Source organism: Scylla paramamosain, chromosome 12, assembly GCF_035594125.1.
Source record: "Scylla paramamosain isolate STU-SP2022 chromosome 12, ASM3559412v1, whole genome shotgun sequence".
NCBI lineage: Eukaryota > Metazoa > Arthropoda > Malacostraca > Decapoda > Portunidae > Scylla > Scylla paramamosain.
Window position 1 is genome coordinate 22,305,448 of NC_087162.1, and position 15,000 is coordinate 22,320,447.

A 15,000-nucleotide genomic window follows, 5' to 3' on the forward strand; every position below is an offset into this window, starting at 1 on the left:
CATTAATAAATTTTATAGTAATATCACAAGAAAAATACTTCTTTAGTCATGGGACACACCTGTACTACTGTATGTGAGAACAGCATAGTTGTGAAAGTACAGATGTGTAACTTATCCTCATCGGTCATAAAACAAAGAAAGTTACATGAAAAAATGAGATGTCTTGCAGAGTTGTGAAAATACATATGTGTAATTAATCTTCATCGGTCATAAAACAAAGAAAGTTACATGAAAAATGAGATGTCTAGGTCTTCTTAAATTTGTTAGTTTTCATGTACTTGGCTATTTCTTACGAAAACATATTTGTAAACCCATTCTAAATTAATAATACTAAGAGAAAATATTACAGAATTTAGAAACTATAAGTCATTCACTATCTTTCAAACAAATATTAGGATTTTATTGAAAACTTCCCTAATTCATCACACACACACACACACACACACACACACGAAAAAAAAAAAAAAAAAAAAAAGCTAAGAGGTAAAGTAAAAAAATGTCTGTATTCTTGTATATGTATGTGTGTGTGATCTCTCTGAACTAAAATATAAGTTAATAAGAGCCAATCCAAGTCCATACATACATGATCATACAACATGACATATGGCAGATCATATCTCTCTAGCTGCCACTATGAATATCCTATGTTATCTTGAGATATCTGGTGAATGCCTAAATTCTGAGGAGGTGGTGCAGTAGTTGCGTAAAATACTGAATACTTTTACTCTATGCCAAAGGTTGAGGTCTCTTCTACAGCAAGGAGAAGCTTCTCATACAACATTTCAGGAGATGGGTAGGGTGGTAGATCCAGCCGATTGAAGCAAGTGTGAGCCCTGGTTGGGATGAGATGTAAGAAGTGCATTTGCATTACTCATATTTATTCATTCATTATTCAGCATATGTGAGAAATATAATATTAATATGCACTTTAATATTTACTGTGAATCATAATTTCAATGCAAAGTACTGCTAGTAATATGCAAATATGTGGAGATATACAGGTACTAACCTGGGAAGGCTGGAAGGCTTGCCCCACTTTTCAATGCAGAACCTTCGAGGGCCATTGCTGCCCCTGAGGGCAGCAAATCCCTCATAAGGCACACTAGAGGTGCCAGTGACAAACTGCAATAGTCTGAGCCGCCGTTCATTGTCAAAGCGCTCAATAGCCAGCCAGAACCAATGTATTACCGGGTGAGAATCATGGTACCCTGGGCATAAGAGTTTACTTTAGGTTAAGGATCAGTGTATAGTTTGTTTCATGTCAGTAATTTCAATGTAATCCAAAAACAACAAAATATAGCAGTTTTTGACCTTATATTGCTGAGACCAATATATGGAGAACATATTCAAGGTTACACCAATATCATGTACCTTTTCCCAGTTATCAGAGTCAACTGTATTCAACAAACATGCAATCAATAATGTATACATACAGAACAACTACTTACAACTGAACAAACTCACCAGATCTATATTCAGTGTTCTTCCTCCAATCAGCCACATCAATCTCCAGTGTACCAGCAATGACCAACTCCAGCTCCCGGGCATCAAACACCCCCACAAGTCGAGGGTCAATTACCTCATAAAAGCCACGCACCAGGCTCTCAGTTTGTTCACTGACTCCTCGCTCCAGCCTCCACCGAACCATTCGCTCTAGGTATTCCTGTTGAGCAAAAATAGAATATATAAACAGTGTTGCCATTAATCTACAAAGAATCATGCTTAAGAGAATTAATGCAGAAAAAAAAAGTGCATGAGTATGATATAAACAAAGGTTGTAACAAGACAATCTCTAATGATGTAAGACAGAAGAAGGAAAAGTTCACAGAAGTGGGATTACTAGCCTCTATCCTTGTATGTTAAATAATCTTTTACCAAAAATATAATGGCATGATTGAAATCTTTTTTAAAGAAAAAAAAAAAAAATTTAGGGATGATACTAACCTTTTTATTTCTCTCAGTGACAGCAATATTCTTTCCTCCAGGTTTGAGATCCTTTTCTACCACGTGGCCTCCAATTTCCTCAGTGACACAGAAAGTTAATTCCAACATGTCAGTGATGTCATTATCTTTTACCCACAACAGACTTTGGTGAAACTCACTGTCCAAGGACTCCACATCCGACAGAGAGACAGGGCTGTTGGAAGTCATTATAAACAGGGATTAGAAATCTGATTTCCTCATTTCTAAATCAGAAAAGGTAAAAATATTTCACAATTCTAACTATTCTCCATTAACAACCTTTTCCTCATCTACTTACCTACGTAGCAAACCTTTGTAGAAAGGACGAGTGAAGAAGGCATCTAACAGATACTGGTGAACCAAGGCGAGCCCTAACACCCGCCCACAAAACCTGAACCATTCATGGTAGTTATCCACAAAGGCTGACATGGGAGAAATCTGAACTGTGTAGGTATCATTGGCAGAATATTCAAAGAGTCCATAATATGGATTGAATAATTCTCTTGACAAAAGGAAGAAAAATTCTCTGGATGGTCCCCCATAGTCCAACCCTTCTTCGCCATGGAATGTTATATACAGTTTGGACTTCTGAAGATCCTTTTTACTTGCACCCATCACTTTGTTGAAGGCATCTTCCAGCAGATGGTCACGGCGAATATTGAGTCTGTAAAGAAATGAAGGTGATAAATTATTTAGAAGTATAAATTTGATTTTATCTAAATGTATTTTTCACCATGTAGAAATACTAGTATAAACTTACTTCAGCTTATTTGGCCCTTGGCCATAGCCTTTGCCCTCCAGTTTCCGGTAGAAATTCCTGAGCTTGGCCTCAAAGTCCCTCCGGTAAGGCGCATGAGCCCGAGCATTGGCTCGAGCCAGTCCGGGGGAGGCCTGGGGAGAGGGCTGGGGAGAGCCACGTGGGGACATACCCACAGAGGGAGGCACGTATGACATGATCTCGTGTTCAAATAAACTGGAAAAAACAAAAATAAATTATGGTTGTATTACTGTTCTTGAAGTAACAATAATTTTTCATGCTTTACCAAATTATATTAAGATCATATTCTATCCTATATACAAAGAAATTACAGAACACTATCAAAAGAAGTAAAAATGCACAAAATCATATTCAACAAGTACCTTAGAACTATGATGAGGTCTACATCATGACTAAGACGATCAAGAGCTGCTGTTCCATCCATCCTGATGGCTGTGACCTTATCCCTGAGTGCTGGGGAGGTGCGCAGACCACTGTGACGTTCACACAGGATATCCATAATATTTGGCTGACGCAGCCAAGCAACCACCTGAACAGGTATTAAGCAGCCATGAATTTTTTATGTGATACATGTGTTAGAGTAACAGTATGTAACTTGCATTGAGAGTACAATTCACATTCACTACATGCATAATAATTTATGTGCACAATACTGTGCTATGGCACACACTGGTGGTTTACTCATTGCATAACCTTTCATCACCATTAACATCAGTAATTTATCTAATACTACATCCTATAAAGGAGTTATATAGTAATTAAAACTATAAGAATGTCAATGATAAAAGAAACAACATCAACAATGAAGATATCTCCTAAAGAGTAAAATTTACTATCCTGCTTCTGATATTTATGAATACAATTATTATCTTCATTTATAGATATATGATATAGAAGTGTATACACACACACACACACACACACACACACACACACACACACACACACACACACACATACACACACACACACACACACACACACACACACACACACACACACACACACACACATTAAAATCAAGTAAATCATTGCTAGACAATATGCAGCAGCCAATATTTTCATTCAGCTTTGCACTAATTTCATAATTAGTGCTGTGGGCAACAATAATGCCCAAACTAAACTGTAAAAAAATGAGTGGAAACATTCCACACCTGTCCCAGGAATTAGAAGAAAGGGTGTAGTATTACTAACACACTGCCATTGATGTTTGATAGGAGTACCATACTATGACATATCACCTTGTCATTGTAGGCAGTAGGAATGTTAGGGGTGACGTGTGCAGCGATGCCCCCACAAACACTGCCAATAGTGGTGGGTGGGCGTGGCGGGGGAATGGGCACCTGCGTGGGAGTGAGTTGGAGTGAGAGCTAACTCTAGCCTACTAAGGGGACTGCTCCCTAAGCTCCACTTTCTTAAATGTAGCCTCTCCTTCAGCATGACATAGCAATTTACAGTGCAACTGAGAATAAGAATCATAATAACACATAAGATTAAAAATACCTAAGGACTGATGCAATACTGTGCCTGTGTTGTGTGAACTAACCACTCATATTGCCACAGCCCACCAAAAAAAAACACATATAACAAAAATATTTACAACTTAAAATAGCATGAGATACATGCAAAGTTATTGTGGAAGCCAGTTATTTTAAATCTGGGGGATTATATTGAAAATCATTAGCACAATAGCAGCAAGTGTTGTCCCAAGATAAGAAGCCTTTCTGTAAGACACCAATGCTAACTGCAGAGTCAAAATTATTTCTTATTAAAATCATGCAATGTATAATAATAAGCAAAAGCATTAAAGTGCATCCATAGCTGTGACAGGTATATATATATGAATATATATATATATATATATATATATATATATATATATATATATATATATATATATATATATATATATATATATATATATATATATATATATACTTGTACTAGTAACACATTCAGTACTGACATCTTGGTTAGTACTCAAAAATCCTGATGATAGAAATACAACTGGAATAACAGAGATTGCATGCTAAAATGCACGTGTGCACACACACACACACACACACACACACACACACACACACACACACACACACACACACACACACACACACGTATGCATGCACCTACACACACACATGCATATTCACACACACACACACACACACACACACACACACACACACACACACACACACACACACACACACACAACAGGAAAACTCATAAAGCAATATACAAGAACACTCAAAACAACAGTAAATGCAGCCTTAATTTAAATAAGTTATTTTTGCCACCATGGCATATCAAAACAATATCAACCATACCATTGTAAGACTGAGAAACATGACTCAATAAGCAATTTCTGATTGGGTCAAGTCCCCTGTCTGGTGGGGCCCAAAGCAGTCTTGACTAATTTCCTAATAGTCATTAACTCACCCGAGAACCATCATCTTCAGCAGGAGAGCGAGACCTGCGATGGTGGGTACTTGGCAGAGCTAGCTTGCTGGCATTGATGAATGGCACATCAATGGGTAGTCTGGGATCCATGAAGGAAGTAGTCTTGCTAGAATGATCTATGAAAAACAGCTGAAAGATAAATATGTACTCAGTCATACCCTCTATACACAGGTTCTGTTTTTACTTAAAAAGTGAAAAACTTGTAATCCCACAATTATATTGTAGAGTAATGAAGATATATTATATTACATTATTATAGTATAGTGATTGTGGAACCTAGACAATACTAATATATGTTATGATATAAACAATTATTTTCATACATCTGGTCTTCTGAAAAAATAAAAGTGGTACACATAACAAAGTGAAGTGTGAATGAAATTTCCATAATGATTACCATAAATTTACAAATTTCATTTAAGCTAATAAACATCCATACCTTCCCTGACCGGTCATATTTTGCCTCCCAGCCTCGTGGTAAATCACGTTCTATGTCTGCAAACTGATTGACCAAGCTGACCAAATCTCTATTGTGTTGATAGCGGGCAAAAGCTGCTGGATCTCGGCGAATCCGAGAGATCATGTGTCTGAGAGATGCACTCCTTTCATACACACAACATGCCTCCTGTAATGCAAAGTTATAATGCAAAATATTGGAAGTGGTTGGTGGAAGGTAGTGAAAATCCTGATCCTGTTCTAAAACTTATAAAAACACAAACTGGGAAAATTTTTATAATGTGAAGTGGGAGGATGACTTACATAACTACATGGATTATAGATGCTCTAATTGACCAATCTTTTTTTAAACATTGCCAAGTGCAAGGGTGTGGTCCTATGAAGTGCAATACAAACTCAATCATCAAAGATGATGGATTCACAATGATTGACATCATTTCAAATATCTTTTTTTCTTTCCTAGGTTATTCTTCATATCTTAGTCCTTGTACTGCCAATTTACCTTCTATATCAAATAGTTTAACATACATAACTCTCTTACTCTTGTCATTTTTTCCAAAACATGACTAAATCAAGATAATAAATTTATACTGATCACTTCAATAATGCAATCATTGCCTAGTATGCTTCTTAATTTCATACTTGTTGCATAATTCACAACTTCATTTGATATCTAATTCACAATTTTTCAGCATAACAACATCTAAAATAAGTCAAGATTCAGTTGATGTAATTCAAAACAATCTATCTAAAATAAGTCAAGATTCAATTGATGTAATTAAAAAAAATCTCATAGAATGATCAATACAAAAATGCTGGATATTTTCCCTTAATTATATCCTATGATAGTACAAACTTTAAAAATTAAATTCCTAGTAAGAAATGCACCAGGTTCCATCACATTATCAAAACAAGTAGATAAATCTTACATCATTCATGTGGAGGACACTGAAGAAATCTGATCTGGTGAGGAACTTGACAGCTGGCAACTGCAGCAACATATCTAGCCTCTCACTGGTTACTGAGGAGGATGAAGATGATGAGGATGTGGAAGATGAAGGAGTAGATGAGGAAGACGTTCCTGAACTTGAGGGAGTAGGAAGAGTGGTAGAAGAAACTGTAGAGGTAGTTGATGTGGGTGACTGAACAGCTGAAGGTGTAGAAGGTGAGAGATCTGGTGGAGCTGCACCTGAAAAAAATGCAAACATGAACACACACACACACACACACACACACACACACACACACACACACACACACACACCATGAAAATCTGTTTCAATAATATTCCTGATAATGTTCTTTATAATGTTAATTTCAAAGGTTCAAACTAGTAACATAAACAATAAAGGAATGGACATACTGCTAGTGAAGGATGTGGTGGAGGATGACATTGCCTGAGGAGGACCTGCTGCTGTTGCTAGTGAGGGTGTGGAAGCTGAGGAGGGCAGAGTAGCAGCAGATGCAGCACCTGGAGGCGCCTCCTCAACTTCTATCCGTCTGGAAGTGATGGTCCGACGAATACTCTGATATCTGGAATTGAAAAAATACTCAAGACTGTGGTAAAGATTATTTCTGGTTTCAGAGATACATAAAACTGACTTTTCTTAAATCCAGGATACAACATACCTAAATCATGTGTACAGTGTGATGATAATGTATAAACTCCCCAAAAATAGATGTTAGATTTTTAAAAATTACGGTGGTGAATTCTAAATTAATTGTTAATATTATAAGAAGAAATTAGGATTAAGGGAACCTTAACAAGATATACAAGTGATATGAAAAAATGTGCTACCAAGATATTTTCCACAAATATTGTCTGGATATAAAACCTCATATTCAGTGTCAAAGATTGATAACAAAACCCTAACATCTCTTTCCACCACAATTTCCAGCACACTAACCTTCTGTCTAGCTGTTGCCTCTGAATACGATCTGTGGACTGGTTCCTCTGAGTCTGAGCCGAATCATTGCCAGATGGTCGCTGCCATGTGGTGGTGCGGTTAATATGATCAATGTAAAAAGATGCGGCCATGGCTGTCAATACGGGCCTCCCAATCTGTAGTAAACAAATATGAACTGGTACCATCCAACAGTTCTTATTTTCCAGTAACCTGCAGTTTATTCATAATAAGCAATTACCTATAGAAAAGTGAAAACAAACATATCTACAGTTTTCTATCATGAAAATCATAATATGCAGCCTAATTTCTGACTCTTTAACCTCAGCAAACAATGTTTTACAAGGCCTGGAATCTGCAACTCTCCATGTTTTCTATCAAGTGTGGTTTTCCTTCAAAATTATCTTATTTAATAATTTCTGTACTTCTTGTCGAACACTTCACAAATAAAGGATATGACCAGTTTCTTAAAAAAAGGAAAATAATTCAGGAGTGTTTTTCAAAAAAATCTACATTGTTGTCCATGAGTACCCCTTTCCACCAGAGGCCAACAGAATTAAGAGTTTAAATGTTGTGTGCATGAGTGTGTTGCTTTATTTGGGCCACCACAAGTGGAACTGCCAGCCTGGTATACAGATAGATGAATATATCTACATTCAGTAGGAAAAAAAAAGAAAAAAAATGATTATGTACAACTTCAATGTCAATGCCTCAAAAAATATTTATGATGTGTAACCACATGAACAGTAAACATGTCCAGCTGACTGATAAAGTAGTAGTGCTTTCAATGGTTACAACCACCTAGAACTGAAAGTGTGATGACACAATACACATCTATGACAAAGAGTTGTAACCTCATATGAGGAAAAAAAACTGTCCACTTCAGTGTGTATCTGTCTCTGTGTGTGTGTGTGTGTGTGTGTGTGTGTGTGTGTGTGTGTGTGTGTGTGTGTGTGTGTGTGTGTGTATGGTGTGTGTATGGTGTGTGTATGGTGTGTGTGTATGGTGTGTGTGTGTGTGTGTGTGTGTGTGTGTGTGTGTGTGTGTGTGTGTGTGTGTGTGTGTGTGTGTGTGTGTGTGTGTGTGTGTGTGTGTGTGTGTTTGATGAGTTAGTATGCATGTGGCCACTTAGCATGGAAGGCTATAAATTAAATGCACCACACTAAAGGTGATAGAGAGAGAGAGAGAGAGAGAGAGAGAGAGAGAGAGAGAGAGAGAGAGAGAGAGAGAGAGAGAGAGAGAGAGAGAGAGAGAGAGAGAGAGAGAGAGAGAGAGAGAGAGAGAGAGAGAGAGAGAGAGAGAGAGAGCACCAAAGCATACATGTGAAGGAAAATATCAAACATGTTTCTACATCCATCATTTTCTTGTAGTCTTGTTTATAGTATAATTCTACACCTTCACACTGTATGAGTAAACACCCTTTCAAAGTGTCATTACAGGTCAGCTTTGAAGCCGTTTTCCTCCACATATTTAATGAAATTGTGCAGAAGAAACATATTTGCCTTAGATAGCATTCTAATTTTTTTGGGTCACTATATTTCTCTGTCTCTTTACCCCCCCATTAGAGTACTTACTGACAGGCAGTGGTTCCTCTCCAGGTTGGGTCTCTACCCTTTGAAACTTAATGGTTCTCTCAGGAATAGAGGGAAGGCGCATAGTGCGTCCATGCCGCTCAATCTCCTGCAACAAAAGGAATTTGTATACATATAATCATATTTTATATACTTATATATATGAAGTTGAATATGGGACCACCAGTGAACCTGTATCTTTCAGATCCTGAAGATAGTAGGTGTTAAATAAATCAAATACTAGCTGAGTGGTTCTACACACCTGATCACTTCCACCAGCAGATGTATGGGTGCGGCGGGCATGATGTGTCGGGGTTGGGGGGCACTGCTGGGGCAGGGGGGGTGGATGGGGAGGAATGGGACGGGAGAGGCGGTGATGAGGTCGAGGGGGAGGTGTGGGGGCCTTCTCATCATCACTGCCATCTCTGGACTCTTCCTGTCGCCTTCTGTCCTCATGAATCTCAACTGGTGTTGTTTCTCCTACTTGGGTACAGCCACCTGTTGCTCCAAAAGGGATAACAGGTGACCCAGTCAGTATAGCCGCTCCATTTGATGACTCACAAGGTGGCAGAGGTGGTGGTGGTGAAGGTGGAGGTGGAGGTGGTGGAGGGGAGGTAACAATGGCTGCTGCTCCTTCCTCACAGTGGTCAGGACTGGGGCACACAGTTGTTGGTGCCACGCCTGATGCTGATGTCGGAGTGGAGGGCTCTGGTGTTACCACCCGACTGCTTGCCCGACTACCACTGCATTCACTCTCACCACTCTCACAGTAAGACCGCCTCAAGGATGAAATGAATAAGATTTCACTATTATTATAAGGATACCCATTTTCCAGACTAAAACAATAAAGAAATCTGAGCTAAAGGAGAAAAGGCATTAACATGTTACTTGGTAAATGAGGAAATTCTCTTCACATACATTATTCTCATCCTTTGCTGAATTCTAAATGTATACATACATTTACATGCTTACAATTTTTCTCAATATGCTACTGCTGCTACTGCAGTACACAAAACTTTCCTTAAATTCAAGCTTCCTCTATAAAGTTTTATTGAAAAAGAAAAACTAGAATAAGTAAGAAATCTATGCAAAATTCAAGTAATACTGGTATACAAATATCAGTGATAAAACAGTGATCAATGTTGCCTCAACTGCGCAGTACAAACATTCCATTCATAAATATAAATTACGCATTTTAAATATTAATTTCCTTTTTAATATAACTCCTAGTCTCAAATGCTGGCTTTCATGTTTGTACTACACTTGCTCACCTTTTACCCTCATCCACTTGAGGAACAAAGAAAAGTGGTCGGTGGGTCAGAAGGGGCTTAGGGGGTGGCCACTCCCATGAAGTGGTCTTGGCGATATGGTCAATGAAAAATATTCTGCCATGACTGTCTTTCCGGGCCTCAACATCTGTAAATACAGAATACTTATATCTTTTGCTCTGCTGACAATATTACAATGACAATTACTAACAAACAGAATTGGTAGGATGCACATCTTTATCTACTGCACATTGAAAGTCATGCAATTATCAATTGCCTATTCTAGTAATAGTTTTCTTCATTCCATCTCTCTCTCTCTCTCTCTCTCTCTCTCTCTCTCTCTCTCTCTCTCTCTCTCTCTCTCTCTTCTCTCTCTCTCTCTCTCTCTCTCTCTCTCTCTCTCTCTCTCTCTCTCTCTCTCTCTCTCCCTCCCTCTTTCATTCTGAGTGTCTTATGACTCATACAAATCTAATATTCTTTTCAAGCAATACACACACAGCAGTCACTTACTGGCTGGTAATGGTTCATCAAATGCTACTTCAACTTTAGGATATTTTTTCAGCCAATCCCTGAGAGATGGCTGTCGAGATAACTTGGGATGATGAGATGGGAGAGACTTGTCTTCCCTTTCCCAAGCTTCTTCCCTTCCAAAGCCACTGGTGTCCCTCTCTCGCCTGTCACTGGTGGTACGCTCAGGAGGCTGTGGCTTGGCACGATGTGTTGGAGTAGGAGGGCACAGAGGTGGATGCACCAAAGCCTTCAACAGGCAATGGTGAGGCTTGTGAGGTGGCACAGCTGGGGGAATGTCATCATCCCCATCATTCACTGTGGGAACCTGGGTAGACAAATCCTTCCTTGGCCGCACACTGGCTTCTACAGGTTCCTGCCCAGGAGTCTGAGGCTCTCTAGAAGTCCCTGATGGAATGTTCATGTCTACAAACTGTGCTGCAGAAACCAATGACACCAGGTCTAAATCATTAGTCTCTGTGGTTGGACTGGCAAACACTGAATTGGAGGAGGAACTTCCAGTGCTTACAACCATACAAGTAGACTCTGATCCCCTCCTGCCATCCTCCCCTGCCTGGGAGGACAAGGAACAAGAAGTGGAACCCCCAGCAGGAGAGATTGACTCTGAGGTGGAACTTGATACTTGGAGTGAGTCACTGAGTCTAGGAGATGGTGACCTGCCAGACACTGAGCCCTCCCTGGACACCCTCAACCCTGATGTCACTTCTTGGTCTGGGACATCTGAGTGCACTGAATCTGATTTGCATCGTGACAAATTTGCATGTGTTCTTACTTCACTATCATCATGAGTATTGACATTATCTGCACATACAATTGTTTGGTTAACACTATCACCAGTTAGATTTCCTATAAATGAACTCCGCCTTTCTTGAGCACTGGCCGTCACACCATACATGTATGTTACATTTATTGGACTAGATAAAGAATCACTTTGGTTATTTGCTATTTCTGGGAATGAGTGTTCCTTAATATTAAAGCTTTCTGCACAAGCATTCTGAGCGCTGCTTGGTATAACACTACACTCACTATCTGTTACTTTAGGTATATATGAGCTTCCACTGCAGCCTTTGCTCCCATCAAGGTCTAGCACTTCTGAGCTCTCCAGTAATGTGTCTGTAGAAGCTGTTTCTTGAAGGAGACTAGAGTCCTGCTCTGGTGTTGCTAGTGGTGCCACTGTGGCACATGATCTGTTTTTCACACTTCCTCCACTGACTGAATCCATTACTTCCTCTGGTGCATCACTGAATGTGGAAGGTCTTGCTATGTCCTCTGAGGGATCACTTTCCATGGAAGCACAAGAAGAAGATTGCAAAGATGAACTAGGTCCCTGAGTTAAAGATTTTCCTGCTTGGCACTGACTATCTGTATCAGTTTGATTATATGACATTTCTGAAATCTGTAAAACTTCATCTAAGTCCACAATATCATAAGAAAATGACCCATCTAAAGGATACTGCATTCTCTTGCTATCTCCATAGCTTGCTCCACTACTCTCACTATCACAACTGGACTGTGAGCTGGCACTGAGCACTGGAGCTTTGGGTCGAACACTGGGCTCACCAGCACTACTCATATCCTTAACAGATCCATTCAATGGCACCATTTGATCACCTCCTGGAGGATCCGGAAGTGGCAGTGGCCGTTTCCTGACCACTGTGGGGAATGTGGGAGCAAGGCCCAGTTGAACAGCCATGGAGCGAGCCAAAGGTCGATGGCCCATTTCAGTGAAGGACTTCATGAGGGACTTAGTTCGTGGTGGAAGGGGTGGTGGGGAGTCCTCATCACTCTGGGGAAGAACAGGACCTGCCTCTGGTACTTCCCCCTCTTGAGTCTGATAGTCCTCTGCTGGATACACTGTTTCATATATGGCTTCTTCACCTCTGTTTTCAGTGACTTTTCCTTTACTGGTAACATTAGGAACTTTGCAAGAGTATTTCCAGATTGGGGAGTAGTCTGACTCCCTACTACTGGAGCTAGTGTAGTCCTGCCCATTGTCCAGCCTAGCCTCCCCAAGGCCTGATTCCCCATTGACAGCCACCTCCTCCTCCCCAAAGCTGCTTCCCATACCATTGCTCATTGAGGATGCAGATGAACTGTTGTTGTTGGACTTAAGTGGGTTTTTCCTGAACCCCACATGGCCATTACTAATGAGCTCCTGATCACCATGGGAGTCCAGAAGAGACTCACTCTTGAGCCTCATCCTGTCCAACTCCCCTGGGCACTCAAGCCCTCCGTGGCCAGAACAAGCTGCACTAGTTGCAGGAGGCAAAGTGAAGGTTACAGTGAAGTACACGTGACCAGACACTGACTCTCCTGTACTTTTACTGCCCAGTGCGAAGTCTAAGTGTCCCGATGATCCGCTGTAAAAAAAGCAACACTTTAACTTATATACTGGTCTTCTTATATTAAAAGACTTGTCTATATAATTCATGAAATAAAAGCAAAGAATACTGCATGATGAAGATCCAAATCAAAGTGTAAGAGAGACAACAAAATTATGCTCTTCAAATGTTAAGATAACTGCAGTCTATGAACTCTTATGAGGCGAGGGCTCACCTCTTGAGGCGCTCCCTGAGTGTGGCCACCTCAATAGTGAGACGGCCAAGAAAGCGGCTGATTATTGGCCGGCTCTTGGCAAACTTGTCCTTGAGCTCAATCTCTAAGACATCATGGAGGTAACCAATAAAAGTGAATTCCTGCCTCTTCCAGGAAGGGTTGACGGTATTCTCAGCTACACAAGACCGCGCCTCCTGCCCGTGATGTGGCAAGAGTGTCTGGGACTCTCCAGGAAGAATGCGCAATTTCACATAGGGATCTGGCTGGAAGAATATTCCCCTTCGCAGTCCATGGGCGGCAAAGTCTGTAGAAAGTGGTAGACAAAGTGATGGTGGCTAAGTGCTGTACACACTAATGAAGAAAATACTTAATGCTCAAGAATTTCATTATCTTTTAACTATTTTATATAACTAGTGTATCAATATGTACAAGCTTTATGCAATTTTTTTTCCTACTTATCATATGAAATTCACATAAGCTGCTAAATAATATCTAAAAACTTAATTTCAGCCAAATCTTCAACTTTTAAAAAACTAAAGTAACAATGAAGTGACAATGGCTGACTGGAGATGGTGAAGCGAATGAGTCTGGTGCAGGAGATGCAACGCTGGAGGGTTAGGGACGGGTGGAGGAGAGCCTCATCTTCGGAGGAATCTGAAGCAGAACCGTCACTGAGCCTCACGACACGCAGTACTGCTGACACCCCCAGACAGGTGACGGCAGCACCCTCCCCACGCTGGTACCGCACCTCTACACTCCCAACATCTGTGAAGGGGTGGCTCTCATCAAGGTACAGTACATGGAACATACTGTGAGTGAGCTGTGATATTTGACTGAGGTAACAAACCTGATAACCATTTCACACTGAATATCCTGCCAAAATACTGTTTCAGGTCCTGAATTTATAATTATTCATGCTACTACATATATGGTTTCCCTTTACGTAGGATATAGTGAATGCCTCTAGTAAGTTTTCAACAATAAGAAGCTTGAAGTCTCTTAAATATGAGCTAAATATCAGAAAACACATCACTGGTGCACAAAAGTTAAAAAGTAAATTACTTCTGGGGAGAAGAACTGGCACATCAAGGCTCCAGGACACCTCCCCCTGAGGCTGGCCGCTGCACCTCCGCTGGTCGAGGCACCTCTCAGCTTCACTCTCTCCTGCAACACCAATGCAACATTTACTAACTATTCTTGTTCATAATGCAAGATCACTGAAACCAATACCAACAACCTATAAATTATAAACAGTAGAATAGATCCTCTTGTTAGAGAGAGAGAGAGAGAGAGAGAGAGAGAGAGAGAGAGAGAGAGAGAGAGAGAGAGAGAGAGAGAGAGAGAGAGAGAGAGAGAGAGAGAGAGAGAGAGAGAGAGAGAGAGAGAGAGAGAGAGAGAGAGAGAGAGAGAGAGAGAGAGAGAGAGAGAGAGAGAGAGAGAGAGAGAGAGAGAGAGAGAGAAGTTATATGTCTGAAGAATTGTGTGAACAAGATTATGTGCATGAACATGATTAAAGA

The 15,000-nt window shown here is 40.2% G+C and overlaps 1 protein-coding gene across 1 annotated transcript in view; it reads right to left on the reverse strand.

Moving 5' to 3' along the window:
• The window catches only part of LOC135105892 (E3 ubiquitin-protein ligase HECW2-like), a 40,828-nt gene that overhangs the window by 1,976 nt on the left and 23,852 nt on the right, over positions 1–15,000 (reverse strand). Inside the window, 21 exon segments of the mRNA XM_064014538.1 lie at positions 1–833; positions 1,010–1,208; positions 1,465–1,663; positions 1,945–2,137; positions 2,261–2,626; positions 2,723–2,935; positions 3,103–3,269; positions 3,982–4,083; positions 5,180–5,329; positions 5,640–5,825; positions 6,586–6,845; positions 7,020–7,189; positions 7,564–7,682; positions 7,684–7,718; positions 9,135–9,240; positions 9,394–9,910; positions 10,403–10,547; positions 10,910–13,287; positions 13,484–13,787; positions 14,048–14,248; positions 14,546–14,647. The exon segment at positions 1–833 is cut by the window's left edge and continues 1,976 nt beyond it. Of these exon segments, the coding sequence (XP_063870608.1) occupies positions 722–833; positions 1,010–1,208; positions 1,465–1,663; positions 1,945–2,137; positions 2,261–2,626; positions 2,723–2,935; positions 3,103–3,269; positions 3,982–4,083; positions 5,180–5,329; positions 5,640–5,825; positions 6,586–6,845; positions 7,020–7,189; positions 7,564–7,682; positions 7,684–7,718; positions 9,135–9,240; positions 9,394–9,910; positions 10,403–10,547; positions 10,910–13,287; positions 13,484–13,787; positions 14,048–14,248; positions 14,546–14,647 (6,224 nt within the window). The 3' untranslated portion in view covers positions 1–721.